This window comes from Hydra vulgaris, chromosome 13, assembly GCF_038396675.1.
Source record: "Hydra vulgaris chromosome 13, alternate assembly HydraT2T_AEP".
NCBI classification, from domain to species: Eukaryota; Metazoa; Cnidaria; class Hydrozoa; order Anthoathecata; family Hydridae; genus Hydra; species Hydra vulgaris.
The window spans coordinates 21,877,792-21,897,500 of NC_088932.1; the positions used below are offsets into that span (position 1 = coordinate 21,877,792).

General features: G+C 25.1%; 1 protein-coding gene across 2 annotated transcripts; it reads right to left on the reverse strand.

Annotated features, from left to right (window-relative positions):
- Nucleotides 1-998: 998 nt before the first annotated feature.
- LOC100199081 (kelch-like protein 2) lies at nt 999-13,896 on the reverse strand. Of its 2 annotated transcripts, none has more exons than XM_065816717.1 (3): nt 13,824-13,896; nt 2,168-3,414; nt 999-1,769 (listed from the first exon to the last, which is right to left on the reverse strand). In XM_065816717.1, the coding sequence occupies exons 2-3, from the start codon at nt 3,385-3,387 to the stop codon at nt 1,316-1,318; spliced, it is 1,674 nt and encodes a 557-aa protein (XP_065672789.1). In that variant the 5' UTR covers nt 3,388-3,414; nt 13,824-13,896; the 3' UTR covers nt 999-1,315. The 2 variants fall into 2 exon arrangements, with proteins under 2 accessions (XP_065672789.1, XP_065672788.1); XM_065816716.1 differs by lacking the exon at nt 13,824-13,896 and adding an exon at nt 6,252-6,275.
- Nucleotides 13,897-19,709: the final 5,813 nt, after the last annotated feature.

The following is a 19,709-nucleotide window of genomic DNA, read 5'->3' on the forward strand; positions in this document are numbered from 1 at the left end:
TCGATGCCTCGTCGCGTTTCAGCCATTCTAAGAAATAAGAGTAGACACACCAAATATTATTCAGCAAACTTAATGATCTTTCAGAATTTTGCATTTGTGACATTTTTTACATGGTGCTTCTATATTTAAGTCATTTTTAATGTTTTTTTTGGGTTGTTTAGTTATTCTTGTTGTTCTATTTCAATTTCTTGCAATAAATGTGATAATTTCTAATTCATTGGCGAGCACTGTATACTGACTAACTAATTATATAAATTATTGCATAATAAAACAAGTAAACAAAAGTTCTATACGAACAACGTTGTTTTCTTAGTAAAATAAACGATAATAACATTAGACTGCTATTCCCCAAAAATTATAGTGCAATAACAAATTATTGATATTGGGTCGTCCATAAATTATGTCCATAAAATATAAAATATGACGCTCTAGGGGAGGGGGAAGGAGCTAGTGGTTTGTAATGACTCGTACGGTACTTGTTAATAAAGAATTACGATATAGTGACAAGGGAGGGGGATCAGAAACTGTCAATTTAAATTTGAAGTAAATTGTATAAAACTATCGATTTATTTTTAAAATTTTAAAAGTTCAGGTCAACTAGTTTCATTAGGTATTAATCTTTATCGGACGTAAAAGGTTGATTGTTATTCTTTGTGAAATACTTCCTATGGATATGTAGTATTTAACCCTAAAGGGTTTCTCTAGAGGATGAATATAATATTAATTGAAAAAGTTACGTAGTGTAACCTTATTTAATAACCATAATGATAAAGACTTAAGTGTATTGTGCATATTTACATTATGTGGTAATTTTATATTGCAAGGGATTAAATTTAAAAAACAAACAAAATTCATAGCAAAAGTTCCCTAATACTCTATTTAAAAAACAACTCATTGAAATATATATATATATATATATATATATATATATATATATATATATATATATATATATATATATATATATATATATATATATATATAACAAAAATTTACAATTTATTGTAATATAAACCAAAAAAATTTTATTTTAAAACTATACATTAAAATTCCTTAAATTAATTAGATACAAATAAATATATACAAAACTTTAAATGGCCATACTTTCACCAAATATAAAATATTGTTATTAAAAAACAATTTTAATAGTATAAACATAAAAAATAAATAAATTTTTAATGTAAAAACTTATAAGCTCTAAATAATATCACACAAAAATTTTACTTGCAGTATGATTGCAAGATACAATAAAAAAAATACAAAAGTTGCTCAGAATAGCTTCGACACGAACTTGCATAAAAAAACATAATAGCTCTTATATAATTCTTAATGCAACACAACCAAAATTGCAGCATGCACGAACTGAACCAATTACTTTCCATTCATTAAGGGCATGATTATAGCATTCTATTGTATTTGCTATTCTACCTCCAACAACATAAATTGAATTATTTACAACAGCAACACCAAGACAGCGTCGCCCATAATTTAAAGTAGCTATTGAGCGCTCCCAATATCCAAGTTGAGGATCATATACTTCTACTGAGTTTGATAACTGCTCATCTTTGTGACTGCCACCAATAGCATATATTTTTTTGTTTAATACAGCTACTCCCAAACTCCACCTAGGAGTTTTCATTCTAGCAATATCTATCCATGTATCAACAGCTGGATCATAACATTCACAAGCCTTCTGTGGGCTCCAATTATTATCTAATCCTCCGATTACATATACTTTTCCATTAAAAACAGCAACTCCAGGATAAAACCTTCAAAAAAATAATTTTAAAGTTTAAAAGAATAAATTTAAAAATGCAATCATTTTAAACTAGGATTTATCATTATTTTAAATATAGCATTTTACACTAATATATTATTTTATTTATAAATAAGCAAAAAATATTATTAGTTTTATTGATAGATATGTATATACACACACACATATTTATGTGTATGTGTCTATATACATATATATATATATATATATATATATATATATATATATATATATATATATATATATATATATATATATATATATATATATATATACATATATATATATATATATATATATATATATATATATATATATATATATATATATATATATATATATATATATATATATTTAAACTATAAAAATCTTAAATAGAAGCTATAATACCTTACTTGATGCATCTCAGGTAAAGTGCTCCATTGACATGTTTCTGTATTAAACTTTTTACTTTCTTTCATATTATTACCTCCAATAACATAAATAATTCCATTGCACTCACATATACCTGACCATTTACATGGCATTTCAGGTCCTGAGGCTACTTTACACCAAACACCATCCACAGGGTCATATTTCATTACTTTACCAACACAAATAGTATACAGCTCATCATTAGAAACAATCACTCGGAAGTAATCTTCTTTTGTAAGATGTGCCACAGACATATTTTGAACTGGTGTCCATTTCAATGTGTCAACATTAAAACACTGAACAGACTTTAACTTTTGTCCATTTGACCAACCTCCTAATACATAGATATCCTCTGAAGCAGCTCTTGGAGAGCACACTTTTCCAGTACCCAAATTTTTAGAAATGCCAAAGTTTTTGTATTGAAGAGCTTCATTTATGTATACTTGGGCTAGCGAGAAGTTATCAACAAGAAGCTTTATGGTTTGACTGTTCTCGAGGTATTGCATGCTCATTAATGGAAAGCGAATAAATGGTAAAAGTTCTGGCATATAATTCTTCCTGTTTTGATACTCAAAAAATAACCACTTAATAACAGCTTCTAAAACAAATTCTTCAGAAGTAGCTTTCAAGGAATCGTTTTGAATCAAGCACTTTAAACTTTGAAAAGGAAGTAAACAAAACTCTTCCTCATCTTTGATAAAATCAAAATACCAACAACTGTAACGAGTTGCATGATCTTTCAGGTTTGAAAGAGAATAATGCAATGCAAATGCCTCTAACCCAAGTGAATTTTTAGGTGACATATTTCTTCTCAAAAAAATTTCGCATTTGTTTATTAAATTATTAATATAGAATACTTTTGCAAGTTTTATGGCACCTTCTACATTGGCATAATTAATGCGCAATTTACCGGTGTAAAAATAGCTTATGATGTCTTCTAAAGTATTACCATCTAAGTCTTTAAGATGTATAACAGATTGGTGAGCCTCTAGAAAGTTGGTGTTGAACATAGCACGAAAATAAGGTGAACAAGCACTTAATACAACACGGTGTGCTGGAACCCGTAGACTGTCATCAGTGCATAAAATTACATCACACATTTCTCCATTTACTCGCATCTCATTTAAAACTTGAAAGGCGTTTGTAAAATGAAAATTGTCAGTTACTAATAAACTTTCAAATTCATCCTTCTTCATTTTAATTTTTAGCAATTAACTAATAACCTAAACATAAAATAAGAAAACATCTTTTATCACTAAATATATATAAAGGTAAGTAAAGCGAAAAAACAAAATACCAAATAAAACTTTTAAATATTTAAAATTACACATTAATTGAAAATATTATTTTTATAAATTACTTAAAAAAATTATCACCCCAAAATAATGGCTTTTAGTTTTTTAAGTAATTTGTAACTTTAAATATTGAAATTTTGTTAGTTAAATAAAAAATTTTTACTTTATTCACATTTAGGTATATTTAGTGCTAAAAGATGTTTTATTTATAAACTGTAGAGTCAAACACTGGACTGTTAGAAACTTAAATATATAAATATATGAAACCAATATATTATAAATTGTATATACATATATTGTAAATATATGTATATACAATATATAATATATTGCATTTATTATACATACATAATATATTAATACAAATATATATATTGTTAATGCATATTTTATATGTATTATAAATATAATATACTTTATATATTATATATTTGTATTAATATTGTAAATGTATATCTTATATATATTAAAAATTTACAATTATATATGCTTATTATATTATATGTATAGTACTATTTTAAATATTATATATATATATATATATATATATATATATATATATATATTTATATACATAATATATATAAATATATATATATATATATTATATTTATAATAGTACTAAACAATATAAATAATAAGCATATATAATTGTAAATGTATATTTTATATGTGTTTTTAATTAATATAAAATATACATTTACAATACATGTATATTAAATACTTAGTGTATAAAATTTATAAGTATAATATATATTATATAAATATAATATATATTATACAAACACACACAAATATATATATATATATATAATTAATATATATACATATATATGTAGTGTATACACATATATATGTATATATATAACATACATACATATATATATATATATAGTATATATACAATATATATATATATATATATATATATATATATATATACGTATATATATATGTATACATATATGTATATATATATATGTATATATATATATATATGTATTATATAATATAATATACATACATATATATATATAGTATATATACATATATATATATATATATATATATATATATATATATATATATATATATATATATATATATATATATGTATACATATATGTGTATATATATATATATATATATATATATATATATATATATATATATATATATATGTATACATATATATGTATATATATATTTATATATATATGTATACATATATATGTATACATATATATGTATATATATATATGTATATATATATATTTATATGTATGTATATATATATATATGTATATATATATATATATATATATATATATATATATATATATATATATATATATATATATATATATATATATATATATATATATATATATAAGAAAAAAAGAACTACACACAAAAATAAAATTTTAAAATAAAAACTCTTTTTGTGTATATTTTTTACTTATTACGAGGTTTCAACTAAGTCAATAACGATTGAGAATGCAAAATGCAATATTTACAATTTAAAGATCTTAATTATAACAATTACATATTTAACTACCATTTATAAAATAAAAATTAAACTTAAGACGTGTCTAATAAAAATTAATTTAAAAAAGTAATTACGCTAAATAAAACAGTTTTTAAAAACTGTTTAATTTAATTACGCATCTGCTGCGCAGCTAATTACAAATGAAAAATAAAAAACGATTAAAAAACGAAACTTGTTTCTGTTTTTATTTCTTGACGGCAGCTAACGTAAATAATTGAAAATTGTCAAAGGAAATAGACTGGAAGCGAACAATAGTTAATTCATTCATCTTATTTTCATCAATCAAAAAAGAAACGGCGCACAGACCTCCTGGACATCAAAATAAACAAGTCATAAAAAAAGGTTGAAGTAAACAATAGGTCATCTAATTACATTATCTAACTACATAAAGGTAAAATCACTTGAGCGATAATTCTTTAATGCCATAAAATACTTAGGATAATGTCGGACTGCAGAATGAAAGCTTTTAAAAAATCACTGCGGCGTCATCATTCAAATAAGTAATATAAACGTAACGTTATATTAAAACAGCAACATCAAGAAAAATTTTAAAAATTAGTTTAATTTTATTATCTAATTAAATTTTAATAATATATTACAATAATATAATTATATATAATACGATATTATTTTATGGTAACTAATTATTATATTGGTTTAGTAATCGTCGCTTTTGAATAAAAAGGTTTTATCAGACATTTTTGAAGAAAGAAATTTTACTGCGGTTAATGTTACTTAACTAAACGTCGTTAACGTTATTTGTTTTACAATTAAACTTATGATATTATTTATAAAGTTTTTAAAAATGTTCCCTTTTTTATATTATTTTTAATTTCCACTTTAATTGTTAAACTTTTACAACAACAAAAATACAGATAGAATTTTATAATTCAAATACGACAAATTACGAAACCAAAATAAAATTAAATTAAACTTCCTTGCAAACATAACGAATGTTTTTACGTATTTTCTCAACAATAACATCTATAAATAGAATTGACAAGTTATTTTTTATAATTACGTCATACATTTTGTTAAGTAAATAACATCCATATGTCATATGATAATGATGCATTAAAATGATGCAGTAATGAATTTGTTTTATTAACTTGGACCTGGCATGTAATTGCGAGCGCGCTAGCTATTATCAATTATATTAAAATTTGTGTTATAAACAGAAATTATATTTTTTGAGCTGTTTTATCAACACAAATACCTGCTCTAATCGTCTTTTTCGGCTTCTCGTATGCCTCCGGATTTTAAGCTTATTTTATTAATGTAAATGCGTGACAAATCCAAAATATTTTTTTTCAAAATATTCTGGATTTTCTATTTTTATGCTTATGATTAATGTTACAGTTTACTGAAATTCCTGCGTTAAAAAATTTTATTACGTAAGTTTATAAGTTTTAAACCAAATATATTTAAAAAAAATAGCTTCAGTTGTTTTTTTTTTAAATATTATTTAACCAATTTTAAGATTTTATTATTAACAAATTTTATTTATTAGTCAAACTTTTGGATGCAATAAATATTTGGTAATTTGTAAACGTCCATTAATTTAAAGTTTTCATCTTTTCTAGTAAGGGTTTAAACACAAAGGTCATTAGTTACCGATGTTTACAAATCGCCTAAAAATTTGTTGCGTTCGAAAGTTTTCAAAACTTTTATTAATAATATCTTATGACTAACCCAGAAGAACCTAACAAACGTTTCTTCCTTTTCAACCCGGAAAGAATCTAACAGTGTCTACATTTTTAACCCACAAGAATGTAACAAATGTCTGTATTTTTGACCTGTAAAAACCTAACAAATGTGTCTTCATTATTTAGCTTTGTACGAATTGAATTTAAAATCATTTTAAAGTTAATGATTTACATTTTTAGATATAAGACAAAAACCGTTCATGAGTGCCGTTGTTTATAAATTTAATGATCATAATAAATTTAATATATATCTTATGCATTAAACTAAAATGTCAAAAAATTCAAAAGTTCAAATTTTGTAACCTTAATAAAACTAAATAGTTGTACAAAGTTTCATTTTCAGTTAAACATAAATAATACTAAGCGTTCTATTACTTTGCTTATGCTGTGTTTAAATGTAATTCGTTAGTTTCCGAACAATTTAATCATTAAACTTTATCAATTACGTGTAGTTCTAAAAAACTAAACTAGGATGTTTTGACTGGAATATTAAGAATTCATTATAATATACTATATATAAATACTTAAAACTATAAATACGGGAAGGTAGCGTAAAATGAGCAGGTTCCTAAGATGGTATAACCTCTTTTACAGGTAGACTAATGATTTTTTCGCGAACTTTTTTGGTTAAGAATATTCATACAGGTTTGACGGTGTTATTTATTTTAATTTCTTGGTTGTATAGTCAATATTCTTTGATTGTTTTACTGTTAAAAAAATTTACCATCCCCGTTTTAATTTTTTATTATTCAATATTTTGTAATTACGTCAGAACGAAATAAGATCATCAAAAATTTATTACATCCTCAATATTTTATGCTTATCTACTGCTAATTCCATAGGTTAAATGAGATAATACATAAGTTGTTGTCGTGCTATTAAAATTATGATAGTACTTGGTGAAGTTGCTTAAGATGATACGTTTTTAGACACTCAATATGAGATGCGGCTTTTTAGTAAGAAAGGCGCGTTTTTCTAAAGTTATTCTCCGCGGAGCTTTATTTTGTATTTCAAGATTTTTTTTTTTAAAATCTTGAAATACCAAAGAAAGTTTTTTCAAAAAATTGTATTGTTAACTTTTTTAGAGATAGAAAAGACTTATTATTATTTTTTTGTTTTTTATGGTTGAGATAATTACTTTTTACTTAAGTATAGTCCTTGAAGATAAAATTTTATTTTATTTTTTGTGTGATTACTTTTTTCGTTATTTTGAGTTTTTTTGAGTTCTATTAAAAAAAGCTAATCTTAGGAAACTGGTTTCCTAAGATGACATGATTGGGTGTGTTGAAAATAACGCAATTTTTGGTATAAAGCTTATTTATTTTCCACCAATTCATTGATATTCTTTGAGAGGAAAGATTAAGTTATCATTATTCTTAAAAAAATATATATTTTTTTGTAAAATTTTTGGGAGCAAAATACATTACACTGAAAACATGCTCAACTTACGCAACCATCCCCTACTATATATTTCACAGCTCTTATTTAGAGGTTTTTAAATTACTTAATTTTTGTTCAAGCACAAAAATTAACTAATTTAATTTTTATGCTTGAACAAAAATTCCGGTTTTATTGAACCACTCTTTCCAATAGTTTGATATTATAGCAACCATTAAAAACAAATTAAAAACCGCATTTATTTTTTTTTAAATCTCTTTCTAAAACTGTAAAACATTCCAACATAAAGTGTTCTCAACTTTATGTAGCCGTACATTTTGAGCGTCAAATCAGAATCTTTGAGTTCATGTTGATATCTTATTCTATATATTTGAAACTATGTTGATATGATATGATACCCATGTTCTCAATATTTAAGCAATGCTTTAATAACTTCTTTGCTAGTTATACGCTGTAGCTCTGGAAACTAAGTCAATGATGGTATTAATGGTCTTGGAAAGCCTTTTAATAGTTTGAAAATTCCACGTAGATGTTTTTTTATGTTTGGGTAAATTAGGGTAATATGAGCACCTTCTTAATATGAGCATACTAAAAAGATTTCTTAGATGTAAGCAGTGAATTTAAAATTGTTTTGTATTTTTTGAATCGATTTGTGTTGTGATAACAGAATTCAGGTACAATTAGCGTAAATTTACATGCAGTAATTAGCGCCTATCGTCTAATTAAAACGCTGTTAAATTTTTTTCGTTGTTAAAATAATGTCATCACGCATGAATAAATCTGTGGCGCGAAATTTTGATGCTAAAATAATGAAATTTATTTTTTTATAAAGAAAAATGTGTTAGCTAAAAATCCAATCCATTTTTGTTTAAAAAATAATGCATAGAAACATTAAGTTTTGACTTTATTTAAAGATGCCATTTTTGTGTAATATGAGCATGCTCAAATTACCCAGTGTTTTTCATTGAAATTATCTAGTTTAAAGTTCTAAAATAGCAGTGGTTTTAATTGCTTTTTAAATAAAAACAAAACATTGTAAAATATTATAATACTTTAACAAGATTAAATACTTTTCTGTAATTTAAATTCAAAAAATTTGAGTTTTTATTATTCAAAGGATTGAGTTAGTAAAATTCAAAAAATAATAAACTAATTTTTTTTTTTTGGCGAAAAACATAGTAGTATTGTTTCAACAAAAAGTGGCTTAAAATTTGATCTTTTAATGATAAGTTTTGTTAATAATGAATCATTATATTCCAAAAATTAGTTTTAATTGCCAGTTTGGTATTTTTTTACTTAATTAATCTTACTTTTTTGAGCTAATTTAAAGTGCTCATATTACCAAATGGTCTGGGTAGTATGAGGACGCTACTCTTTTGAAACCTCTGTGTTTTTAGGAAAAAATTTTGGGTGTTCAAATATGTAAGTAGATCATGTGTGGGATCCCTAAAAATTGTTTATTAGCAAAAAATTTGGATCCAGCATAATTGTTTTTGAAATTATTCCAATTTTCGCTAAAGGTGATCATATTATCCTAACTTACCCTATATTGTTAATGTAACATCCTCAATAATACTTAGTAATACTCCTTTAAATTTTTGACAAAAATTAGTTTCTTATATGGCTAAAAAAGATTTTCTACAAATGACAGGCTAAGATGATTAGTTTGATAATTGTGACAAATTGTTTTTGATTTGATAAATTTTAGGCGTGTCAAGAGCTTTTGGTAAATTTTTGCACTTTTATTTTCTAATAATTCCCTTCATTATTAAATAATGATTTAAAAATTTTGTCTAGTGCATTTAGTATTAAATTTATGTTATAATTTTAATCATCTGTGACAGGAAACCGGAGCTATTTTGTTTTCCAATAATTTTTTTCATTATTAAATAATAACTTGACAAATTTTGTCAAATGCGTTTAGTGTTATTTTATATGTATAAAGTAATTGATTGTTATTACTCATTTTTAAGTTTGATTTCAAAAAAAAAAGTCGATATATAATGTTTGATTGGATGATTTTTTCAGTAGACTTGGTAAGTCAAGGTATATTAAAATACTTAGCTGCTATTTATTAGTAAATACGTTGCTAAACTTCATGGTTGCAATTGATTAGTGAACCAACATTTTTCTACAATATGTTGGAGAAGTTGTTGAACTTGGCGCTGAGTTTTTATTTAAACAAACAAATTTTATTCTTTAGGCAACTTAAAGTAACAATGATAGTCTTGTTGCTGTTATATTTGATGGTAACAGAACCAGGCAAATGTTCTTACCACAGTTAAAAAATTAGTTTATAATCTTAGATAAAAAAAAATGCTTTGATAATAATCTCACTAATCACATATCTCATATTGTTAGCATTATTATTAAAATTTATATTTTTATTTATATTTTTATTTTTATTTTTCCAATGAGTTACAATATAGCTGGAGTTAGAACGAAGTAAAAATACGTCAATTTTCAAGTAAAAGACTTTGTAATAATTTTTAATTAATTACTGCATAATTATCATAATTTAAAGTTAAATAATTACATTTCACTTAAATTATTTCACTAAAAACTATCAAATAATATTGTTCAGAACGTCATAAGCAATTGAGGCATTGAAAATAAAAGATGGAAATTTAGAAAAATTCGTAAACAATAATTGGAGTTTATTTTTATTTTTTTATGTTGTGCTTTTTGAACAGCGAGTAAAAAATTTCTAGATTAGAATTGAATTAATAAATGTCTAGATAAGAATTGGTCGTATTTTATACCTGTATATTTAAAATATAGCAATTTGTTTGGTAAAAAAAGTTCATTAAAAACGTAACAAACCTATAGCTAATGGCCAAGTAAAAAAAAAGGATCAAACAAGTAGTAGAGGTATTCATAAAATGATTACTTGACATAGATTTTGATTTTTGTTGTGATGACTTCTTGATAGTTCGAATAGTTGTTAAAAACTTATCCAGTCAACATTTAAGACAGTAATCAATTTGAATTACAGCTTTTAAAAGTTACAAACTACATTTCTAAATTTTTCCTTTAAAACGCCAAGGCGTCATTTTGACTTGGCGCTAAAATACTACTAGGAACGTACCCCAACTTTAAACAATTTTCGTCTAAATTCTCCCTCCAGCTAGTCTATCATACCTTTTTTCCAATTAAGCATGATAGTTAATCATTAATATTTTATATAATTGTTATAGCTACGATTTCTATTTAATTTTTTATTGCTCGTGTATCTTTCTGAATTTATTATATATATACTTTTGAATATATACTTTTAAGAATATTGGTAAATTGATTTTCAACTTTTCTTAAAAATAGATATGTCCAATTATTTTCTGACATATATTTAAAAATTTCATGTATAGTTATAATATTTATGAGAGGTCATTAGAGCTACTGGGTTTATTGTTACTCCAATGGTGGTTTTCGAAACGGGATCAACCGTACTTAAAAACAGCATTATAAAAATTTTTTGTTGTTGTTCGTTTGTACTTTTAATACGTAAAACTTTTTGTTACCGTTGTACAAAACGCTGAAATCATTTTAGCAATTTTTTCAATTTTTTTTTTAGCACAATTTCTAAAATAAAACTCAAAAATTTTGTGAACGAAAACTAGATGCAGTTTACGTTACTTCTACCATTACTGCGCTAATTTATTTTCCTCTCCATTTAAGATATGTTTTAGACGTTTGAAAAACGTTGTAATACAATTGCTTTATGTCTTAAACACGTCTTATGCCCATTGGGGAAATTAAGAATTCAGTTTGTTTAATGTAGTCCATGTTTTTGTGAAATTGATAAAATATTGCTTGCATTATTTCTTCTAACAATTTTAAAAGTTTTTTAAATTTGCAAAAACACTTTCAAATTGATTCAAATTCTGATCACTTTTATTTATATCTTTTTTTTTTGCTATTAAAAATTTTATAAAAAATCTTCTGTTTTAATTTAAAAAAGTCATATAAACCAAAAAGCGGCGTTTAATCCCGTCAAGCCCTGCAAGTGACGGAGTAAAATAATTAATTTGAATATTTTCCTTTTTAACATTTTTTATTAGAAAATGAAATTTAAAAAAAGTTTTCAGTGAAAACTATGCTTTGCAGAGAATGCAAAATTTATTTAACAAAACTTTGCTAATGTAAATCATACTTGGCACATTATGATAAAATTGGACAAGTTAATTTGTTCCTCGTTATTTAAAGTAGCAATCTTGTTCGTTTGAAAATAAATCCTAAAGTATTAGCTATACCTTAAAGCATTTGGCATTTGATGAGTTAAAATATACTCAGTAATGTACTCAGTTGAAATGTACGCAGTTGTAATGTACTCAGTTGTAATGTACGCAGTTGTAATGTACGCAGCTGTAATGTACGCAGTTGTAATGTACTTAGTTGTAATGTACTCAGTTGTAATAAAATTTAACATTAGTATTCTCAAAAAAGGAAATTTTTAAACTTTTTTAAAATTTTGTTAAATTACGATCAGAGGCGATTCTACGAATAAAAAGAGGGTCTGAATCTTTTAAAAAACCGACATGTTCCTTTAACAAAAAAAACGTAAAAAAGCTGACTAAAGTTATAAAAAAGCCGACTGTAACTTAAAAATTACCTTTTTTAGGGGTGGAACATCACCCCCTCTCCCTACACACACTCACCAAAAATCGCCTCTGATTATGATAAGTACAATATAAAATGGTTTTAAACTTTAAAATCAACGCATGACTTTATTGAAAATGTTCTGAAAATTTTTTAAATACAACACAAAACTGCAGTTTTTTACCAATTCAAACAAAAAGCAGCATGTCAAACTTTGTAATCTATTTTTTTTAAACTAGTCAAAATTAATCGAGTCAGACTGTTAGAACATTACTCGATTAATCAAAATTAATCGAGTAATGTTCTTATTGTTTTCTTAAGAAACAAGTACGAACAATACTCAATGTTCATATTTGTTTCCTAATTTTTACCATATTTAATGATCGTATCAAAATACTAGAAACAACCTGATGGAAAACTTAGTTTTAAATTGTGCTTATATAAAGACAAAGATATAAGTTTCTCCATTGTAATCGCAAAAAAATAAAATCGTTACGCCCCCCCCTCCCCACATTAAATTTTTTTATTTGCACATTGGGCATAGTAACGTCACTTCCAATATAGTTTATGGCTTTTTTTTTTTCTTCTTTTTTTTTGGGTAGTTCCACGAAGTCCTTACTGTCTTATCACAGAGCACCGCGGAAGAGCATTTAACAAGGAAGTTCACGCCCCCTTCATAACTAATATTATTTATTGGGCTAGTGTCGGTCTCGACCTCGGACCTTTGGATTCTGAGCCAGAACTCTAACCATTGCGCCACGGCCGCACCGAGACGCAGTTTAAACTAAAACGCTGACGGAGTAAGTTAAAAGCCTGCGTTCGCTCCAGAAAAACTATTACGAAGAAAATTGCGGTTGGAAGTTTTGAGGAAAATTAGTTTGTTTCATAAAAATTAAAAATAAAAAGAGACTTAAAGTTACAGGCACAAACAATATCGAGTAAATAATTAAAAAAAAAATACTAAAGCATTATTAGTAAAAGAGTGCTTTGCAAGTCGTTTGTGAAAGTTGAATTTAAAAATAGTATTTTTAAAATAAATATTATTTTTTTTTAAGTTAGTATTTTTAAGATAAATAATTTTGTCATACCTTAATAAAACATTTTCACCATTCATTCGCTTTTGTTTTACTTCTGCAAAGAATTTTTTGAATAGAAATCATTGAGAATGAAGGTATCAGTGTTAATAAAGGTATCAGTGGCTTTAAGAAAAACACTTTTTCCATAATAATATTTATATTTGTAAGGTGAGGTGAGAACACTTAACTTCAACCAAATATTTGTAAAAAGAATGTTTTAATTTTACTTCACTATCTCTCAATAATTCTTTCTTTCATGTATTCCATCAATTTTAGTTTGTTTCTAAGTGGTAGAATTATATTGTATTGTATTTTCGAAGTTTTTTGTTCATAAGTTTTGAGTTAGGTAAAGTTTGTTGAAATCCATTATTTTCACAAATACTTTTGTCGACTAGTTTTTTGTTAAAGTTTGAACTTTCTTAATTACATTCCTATTAATTTGTTGTTGTTTTTTAATTTTATCTACTTTTTTTTTACTTTGATCTCTACTCTGTCTAATATGTCATTTATTATTTTAATATTTGCGTCAATAATATCAATAACGGCTTTGTCTTTAATATATAATTTAATATTTACGTCAATAATATCAACAACGGCTTATGGGGCATTTCTTCAGCTTCCTTTTTGAATTCTCTAAGAATCGTTTTAAATACTTTTTTGCTTTCTAAAAATGTTACTACAATATTATATGAATAATTAATATAGAAAAAGATTTTTTATAAAAAAAAAAAGTTATTGTTTACAAATCAAATAATTCCACAAATATACTTTTATAAAATAATTTCCCTAAGTGCTAAAAGCGCGTTTGCTCTCGTTAAATGCTTGCATTTTTTTGATAAAAATTTGGTTTACGAATGAAAATTTTGTTTATTTTCAAAAAAATTTCATAGCATTGAACCATGGTTTACTTTATAACAGGCCTTGTCCTATCGCGCAACTGGAGTAAAAAACTGGAGGTTTAAAAGTCTTAAAATGTTTAAAAGACAAACAAAAAAGAAACAAAACAAAAAGTAACAACATTTACCACCAAAAAATCTGAATACATAATATCATTGCATTAGTAATTGATAATAAATAATAATAGATAATTGATAATAGTAAAATTAAATTCATTAGTATTTTAACTTTTCTTGTAAAAAAATTTTTTTTGTCTTGAAGTTAGTTGATTCATCCTCTTTATACCACTAAAACTTTTTATTAACTATATGTGTTTATTAATTATTTTATTTAAACTTTAAATTTATACTTATATATGTTTATTTTTATCAAATGATTTATTAATTGATTCGTTAATTTTATAAAAATAAAGATTATAAATAATGCATTTAAAGGTCCAAATCACATTTCAGATCCAAACGGTCCAAATCATTTCAGATAAATCGTTTTAAATGTCATACTTAAGCGTCATTAAATAATGGCTTTGTATCGAAATTGGATCTCCTAGTATTATATTTACATAAATCTTGTTGAAATAGACTGTAAATATTAAAAGAAAGGATTTCTAGAATTGTTTATGACACATTGGAGTACTACTCTACAGTTTTAGAGCCCCCCACAAATGGTGTATGAAGTTACCCCATACTTTCTAATAGAAAACAATTGCTGTATTTTTAGTACCAACTTGTTTTTTAATGATTTTGTTAAATGAAGTAAAGAGCTTATAGATTGTGGTTTAAGAAATAATGTTACTTATCGATAGACACACTCGATAAAATAACTTGTCAACTTTAAAAACTAACAAATTACTGTGCCATCAAAAAACAAACGTCGACGCCTTGCAGGCCTAATGATGTCAAAAAATATGATTTTTTGACATCATTAGGTCTTTTTTTACTCCAGCCGTGCATTGGTAAGGACATTTTATAATAAGCCATCCCACCTAGCACACCACCTATTTGGTATGCTAGTTTGGATGGTTAACTTTGGATAGTTGAGCCAACAATATTTTGACATCGGTCCAACGCTGTTTTGATGTTGACCCAATGTTGCTTTCAATGTTGTTTTAACGTTGGTCGAGCGCAGTGTGCTTGCACGCATTGAACATTTAATGTAAAAATAAAACAACATTTCAATTTTAGACATGTCTAGAGCAAGTAACAACAACAACAAAAAAAGCTTAGAGCAGCCGTGGCGCCAAGTTTTAGAATCAAGATATCCAGGATTCAATGGCAGATATTGCCACATTTGCAATCTTGATAAGTAAGGAAGCGTGAATTTCCTAAATAATTGCTTTTGTGCTAGCCTGTGATGAGACCTAAAGGACTTCTTGGAGCACCTTGGTAACCACAAAAAAAAAAAAATTTCAACAAGCAGTAAACAAGCCTCATTATTCAAAAATTAAATTATTTTTTTATTCCACGTTTATTATTATTATTTTGTTATTGTATCTTTAGGATTTTTTAAGTTTTCTAATTTTTAGTGAGCTAACTGTAAATAACATGAGTAAATTTTTTATGCAAAAAAAAATATACTCATATTATTTACAACTTAAGTGATTTTATTGTTTCAACGAATGCTACTTTTTTAAATTTATTTTTATTTAAATATATGCTATTTTATTTTATGCCGAGATTCATTACAGATTATCTAATATAAAAAATAGATTCAGATTGCATATTTGAAATAAAAAGGTAGCCTCTTGAATATAACTACTTAACCATCATTTTTAATTTAGACTAAAATTTTTATTATTATTATTTATTTGCTTTAGGTGCCCAAAGAAGTCCTTACGGTCTTATCACATAGCACCGAGGAAGAACATTTAAAAGGAATTTCACGCCTCTTTCCTTACCAATGTTTATAAAACTTGCGCAGAGGTGGCGTTGAACCAAAGATCTCTAGCTTCTAAAGCAAGCGCACTATCCGCTGTGCTACGACTGCTCATTTCTTCTAGTAGGCAGATCAATGTGATTTGCTTACGAAATCTATGATTGTTAAAATAATTAAAGTCACGAGATATGATATTGATTTGAAAAACTGATATTTACAAAAATAATTTACTTAAGTATTATTGCAACGAATTTAACTTAAATGCATTAAAGCCTAAAGAAAGAAAAAATCTCACATAACACATAGCTTGTGTTTGAACCAAATAGTATAAGTTTTTTAAATACATTTTTTTCAAAAAAGTTCTGTTAAATCATATCACGGCGTTAATTTTTGTACAAAATCTCCTGATTGCCTGTTTGCGTGTATTTTCACACTTACAGTCATTGTAAGTGGAAACCATGTGAAAATAACAGTTAAATTTTAATAGACCAATCAATATCAAAGGTTTTTGCGAGTGTTTTCTATTGGCACAGACATTTTGAGCTAAACTTAAATTTTATTTTTAAGAAAACAAAGCGTATGTTTATGTACCTCATTGTACCTCATTGTTTTAATTATGTCTTGAAATTATACTTTCACATTGATAACATAATAACAAATTGATACTTGCAGAAAAAATATTACGAAAATTGCACACTACAATTATAATTGTACTTCTGAATGAAAATTAATTATTGAAAAACTAAAAATCTATATGTAAAATAATTTTTTAAACTTAGAACTTTGTAAAACACCAAAATTAATCAATCTCCAAAAATAATTTAAAGAAATTATGAAATATAAGTAATCTAATTAGTAAATAAAATTAAGGGAAAATTGTTCTTAGAAAATGCTGCTATGAAAATTATTTTAAATTGGTTTGTAGTTAAAGGTTCTTTTGATTTTGTTGCAGGAAAGTAAACAACTACAGCCTGCCAATAACTAAAAAAAAAAAATAATAAATTACTACTGTCCGATGAATTATCATACATGTTCTATTTTCATTTAATTTGTAAATTCTATTTCATAAATCTATACACACAATAGTTTGCATAGCTTGTTGAACAGCCTAGCTTTAGATATATTGTGGATTAAATAGCTAACCTTAACTTAATCTTAAACCAATCGAAAAATTTATTCTTAAACCAATATAATAACTTAACCTTAAACCAATAAAACTATTATATACATCTACATCTTAATTTATTAAAAAAAAAAGCATAACATTAAGAAAGGTGTCATCTTATTGATATTTTTATAACAGGTAATATTCATTAAAACTAATAGAAATAAAATATTTTCATATTTTGAATATCTTATCTTTTAATGAAGGTTATATGAAAATATCTTGAAATGATATAAATAAAGTCCAAATTTTTAAATAAAAAGCAATAAAACTGAGCAGCCTTGCAAGTCCTTACATCTGTGATACTTATTTTGAAATTTATAATACTTGAAGTAATTTTTTTGTGACATACAAATCCGGAGTCCTTTTGGGACTCCGCATCCCTGCTTGGATCATGGCTTTACTTAGATAACCTTAACACAAACATCAAGGTTTTTAATAATCTAATACCTTGTATCAGATTATTATAACCTCATACAAAGTATATCTGATACCTTGTATCAGATGTTTATCAACTTTGAAAAACAAACTACAAACTGTTTTTGTTTTTGAACATGCAACATATAAATGGATATTAATGAATATAAATGAGAGAAACAAGTTTTTTAAGATATACACCAACACTTGTATGAAAAATTATTAATATAAAACATTCAAATCTGTAAAAATAGAAAATTTGTGAACACTTCAGTTCGTTACTTATATAATGTAACATATTCAAATAGTCGTTTGAATATACTAATTATAATTAATTATAATTCCTAAAATACATTTTTGTAGCTGCTTATACTTTTTATTCACAGTAGTACCCAGTCTTTACATTCCTGGAGGTCTTTCGATAATAAAACTGTTGTAATCAATAATAAACTTCAATAATAAAAATGTTTATCAATTTAATAATAGCTTAATAATAAGTTAATAATATGTAACCAAGTAAAAAATTTATCCTTCATAAAAATATTTAATAAAGTTACAATACAAGTATACAAAAAAAAATGCAGAATAAAATCCAGACATTTTTAAAATTTAATGAACATAACTTTGAAATTCATGAATACAAAATAAAACAGAAAACAAAAATATAAAAGTAAAAATAATAATTAATATAAACAATTATGAAGATCTAATAATAAAAACATAAAACTTGGAACTTCAAAACCTTTCAAGCATTTTTTTTTCTCACAAGGCCTGCTTACCTCAGCCAAATAAAATTTAAAAAAATATTTGTGTTTAATATCCTAATAACACAATAATGTAGAATAAACATAAACTTACTTCATAAAATGATCTGATTGCATTTCTCGGTTAAACACGGACAACACTAATGTATTGCCAGTCACACGTTGCAAGTTAAGATATTTTTAAACATTTTTTCATACTGTTTTTCGTATATATATATATATATATATATATATATATATATATATATATATATATATATATATATATATATACAGAGGCGTAGAAAGAATTTTTTGGTGTTCAAGATAGGTAACTTCCAGACATGGAGCAAACTTCAAACATTTATATGTTTATACCTATATCAAATAATGAGGATTTACAAAAAATTGCGATGATTGGAGGCTGGGAACAAAAAAGCCCCAAAATTTTCGCCCCCCCTGCCCCAAACGTGAGAGCAACAAGTTGATGAAATATTTTTTGTACTATTCTTAACTAGGCTTATATTCATCGATAAACTTTAGATTTCATTTTAAAATATTTTAGCGTTTAAAAATTATGACCATATAAAGTTTAAACCCCCCTCAATTTGAGGGGGTTGCAAATTTTATATGTTAATAATTTTTAAACGCTAATAGATAATACTATGAAACTTAAAATTTATCGATGAATATAAGTCTAGTTAAGAATAATACAAAAAATATTTCATCAACTTGTTGCTCTCACGTTTGGGGCAGGGGGGCGAAAATTTTGGGGCTTTTTTGTTCCCAGCCTCCAATCATCGC